The sequence below is a fragment of the Corylus avellana genome, chromosome ca7 (assembly GCF_901000735.1).
Source record: "Corylus avellana chromosome ca7, CavTom2PMs-1.0".
Classification (NCBI taxonomy): domain Eukaryota; kingdom Viridiplantae; phylum Streptophyta; class Magnoliopsida; order Fagales; family Betulaceae; genus Corylus; species Corylus avellana.
The window spans coordinates 465,764-469,293 of record NC_081547.1 but is presented as its reverse complement, the minus strand read 5'-3'; the positions used below and the strand labels follow the sequence as shown (position 1 = coordinate 469,293).

At 37.4% G+C, this 3,530-nt stretch overlaps 1 protein-coding gene across 1 annotated transcript; it reads left to right on the top strand.

The window, feature by feature from the left end:
• The first annotated feature begins 516 nt into the window (after positions 1–516).
• Positions 517–3,161, top strand: LOC132187387 (cyclin-D4-2-like). Its single transcript, XM_059601681.1, is given in 7 exon segments — positions 517–1,134; positions 1,672–1,758; positions 1,866–1,964; positions 2,081–2,282; positions 2,376–2,497; positions 2,664–2,874; positions 2,877–3,161. Coding segments are annotated over 7 exon segments (1,083 nt in total). The 5' UTR covers positions 517–801; the 3' UTR covers positions 2,906–3,161.
• The last annotated feature ends 369 nt before the right edge of the window (positions 3,162–3,530 follow it).

Sequence of the window (3,530 nt, the reverse complement as noted above, 5' to 3'; positions counted from 1 at the left end):
TATGTCACTTTGGACACTAAGGAATTTTTTTCTTCGTTCTACTTTTACGAAAAGTTATTTGTAATTGGGTTAAATGCCTAATACCCCTGGAGTTTAAGGATTTTATTTTTACCTCCTGGGATTTCATTTTTATCACAAGACCCTCCTGGGGTTTTGATAAAGGGCCAACTTAGCCCATCCGTTAGTTGACCATTAAGACTGACACGTGGACCAATAAGATGTTAACACGTGGCACCTATTTAATTTTAAAAAAAAAATTAAAAAAATGTATTTAAAAAAAAAATGAAAAAAAAAGGAAAAAAATTGGGGGTAGCCTTAACAGTCAATTAACAGATAGACTAAGTTAGTCTTTTATCAAAACCGCAAAGAGGTCCTGTGATAAAAATGAAACCCCAAAGAAATAAAAATAAAATTCCTAAACCTCAGGAGTATTAGGTATTAAACCCTTTGTAATTTTATATTTCCTTGATTTGCTTGTAATTTTCTTTTCCTTTTTCATTTTGTGGCCTAAGAATCCACAGCCTTCTCTCTCCCATTGTCTCGCTTACCCTAAAAACATATGTTCATCTCCTACATAAAGCCCCTCTCTTTGCAACTCTTCTTTACCCCACCCCTCTGCGCTCTCCCTCTTACATTCACTAGCTCTCTCTGTATACACTCTCTCTTCTTTTGGGTTTACTCACTGTGAAAATAAAAGAAGAATGAATATCATTGCAAGCCGTAATCTTTGACAAACCCTTGTTCAGAAGTCTCATTTGGTGAGATTATCTTGGGTTTTCATAGATTTTTGAGGTCCTTCCAATGGCAGAAAGTTTTGACTGTGCCAACTCGAACGTTCTCTGTTCTGAGAACGGCAATGCTTGTTTCGATGACCTTAATTGCAATGACACAGATGGGTGTGGGATTTCCTCCTCATGGAACCACCCAAACACTCGTACACACAATCAAGACCCGATTTTTGATATAATTAGATCCGAATCTTGGATGGGTTTTCCACTGCACAGCGAAGAGAGAGTCAGAGAAATGGTTGAGAGGGAGAGAGAGCATTTGCCCAGAGATGATTACCTCAAGAGATTGCGCAGTGGGGACTTGGATTTGAGTGTTAGGAGAGAGGCTCTTGATTGGATTTGGAAGGTTGGTGTAACTGATTGTTTCACATGGGGTTTGTTGGGTTTTGCTTGTTTGATCCACTGATTATTGGTTTAACACATAATGGCTTTAATTCTCCTGTGTTTTTTATTTTTTTATTTTTATACTATGGTCCAGGTTTTTTAACAGGGTTTTCGCTTTCAACATCATCTTTATTGCTTGTGCCAACGCGAATTTCTTGACAATGTGAAAATTTTATGATTGGTGTTGATATTTTTCATTGAGTTTCATTTTGCTTTATGTGCTTTATTTTGTTTATGAATTTCTAGTTTGTTGATGGATTACTGATGAAAATGTTCTTTCTTTAACAAGTTTTTGTGGCAACTTGGTCGGATTGTTTTCTTGGATTTAAGTTTTCCTTCCGTCTTTGCCTTCTTTTTTCAATTTTATTATTTTTAATGAATTATTGCTTTATGTTTCCTTGTTTCTGATTAATAATTTGATCCTGAAAAATAGTCCCTTTTCTTGATTTTGGGAAGGGTCATTTCTCTTTGTGACAGTTTGGTGCACTGTGATCAACAGGCTCATTCCCATTACAGTTTTGGACCATTAAGCCTTTGCCTATCTATAAACTATTTGGATCGCTTCCTGTCAATTTATGAATTGCCAGTAAGTTCAGATACTGAAACAAAGTGTGCTTCTTTCTTTAATTTTATTTCTTATTGTTGTTATTACTTATTGATTGTCTCTACTTGTCACTTTTCTTGGGCATATAGAGAGGTAAAAGCTGGGTGGTGCAATTGTTAGCTGTAGCTTGTTTGTCACTGGCAGCCAAAATGGAGGAGATTAAAGTGCCACAGTCGGTAGATTTACAGGTATAAAATGCGTGTGCAATAATAGTTTAGAGTTGTTGGATTAACAATTTGATATGATCTGGATTTGGTTTTGATTTGATCCGGTTGCCTTTATGATGTTGTGCGTTTGTGGGCAGGTGGCAGAACCCAAGTTCGTGTTTGAAGCTAAAACTATACAAAGAATGGAGCTTCTGGTGCTGAGCACATTGAGATGGAGAATGCAAGCTTTTACCCCTTGCTCCTTCATTGACTACTTCCTGAGTAAGAGTAACAGTGTTCAGCTTCCATCATCATTGTCCATCTCCAGATCAGTACAACTCATATTGAGCACAATTAAAGGTCTGTCCTTGATTATGTCTTTATGTGTGTGTCGTATTTTGTACTGGGATGTTCTTGAGGATTAATGCACTGCTGGGTGGGAATTGAATGCAGGTATTGACTTCTTGGAATTCAGGCCTTCTGAAATTGCTGCATCAGTGGCTATTTCTGTCTCAAGGCAAATGCAAGCAGAGGTCATTGATAAGGCCATGTCTTGTTTGATAAACGTTGAAAAGGTGAAATGAGTGGTGCCCACAGAAATAAAACCAGGACAGGACAAATCTTCTGCTTTTGCTCTTAAAAGAAGATTATTATGCCTGTTTATCTTTTTTTTTTTTTTTTTTTTTGGTTCCAATTTGATAAACTTATGAAATTTGGTTTTTCTGTCTCTGGGATTTGCAGGGAAGAGTGTTGAAGTGTCTTGAACTGATCAAAGACCTGTCATTGATGAGTGGGTCTGCTAATTTGACAGGTGCCTTGGCTCCATCTGTGCCCCAAAGCCCCGTTGGGGTTTTAGATGCTGCATGCTTGAGCTATAAAAGTGATGAATTAACAGTTGGGTCATGTGCAAATTCTTCACATAATAGTCCAGATATTAGAAGAGGAAACCAGGCTGACCATCTGAAGTGGACTTCAAGTCATGAGATGTGAATTTTTCTCCTTCACACCCAAGTCCAATCAGTTTGGTTGAATGGGAGTTTTTGTGTGGTTTTTGAGGATGGCCCTCAGTTACAAAGGAAGAGAGAGAGAGTTTTAATAAATAAATGAATTAAGGTGGAAAGCAATTCAAGAGGGTTTCAACTTTCATGCTTCCAGCATGAGAGAGAAAGTCACTAGCTGTCTATAATCAGAAATTCAGCCATAAATATTAAAAATGGTGGTGGTTGTCATGGTGGATTAGTATGTTGGTGATTAGAATACAGCTTTTTATTTTTTTGGTAGCAGAAAATGTCCCATCAATCAATTTAGGAAACAGAAAATGTTGTCCGTAACAGGATGAACCATGTGATTGATTTAATTATGAGTATTCATTAATGTGAACAATTTCATGACAACTTGAATGAAACGATGCCGTTCGCTTCTTACAAGAAAGTACTATCTCTGTCTGTTTTAAGGCTTTTGGATATAGCAAATGGCCATGATGGGCTGGATGCCAGGCCCACGATCCTTTGTTTTTGAGTGTGTGACCTCTGAACATCTGTCATTTCGCAATTTCTATGTATCCGTTTTGAAGTGGTGCGAAAGAAATTCTATGCACATTCTCCTCTC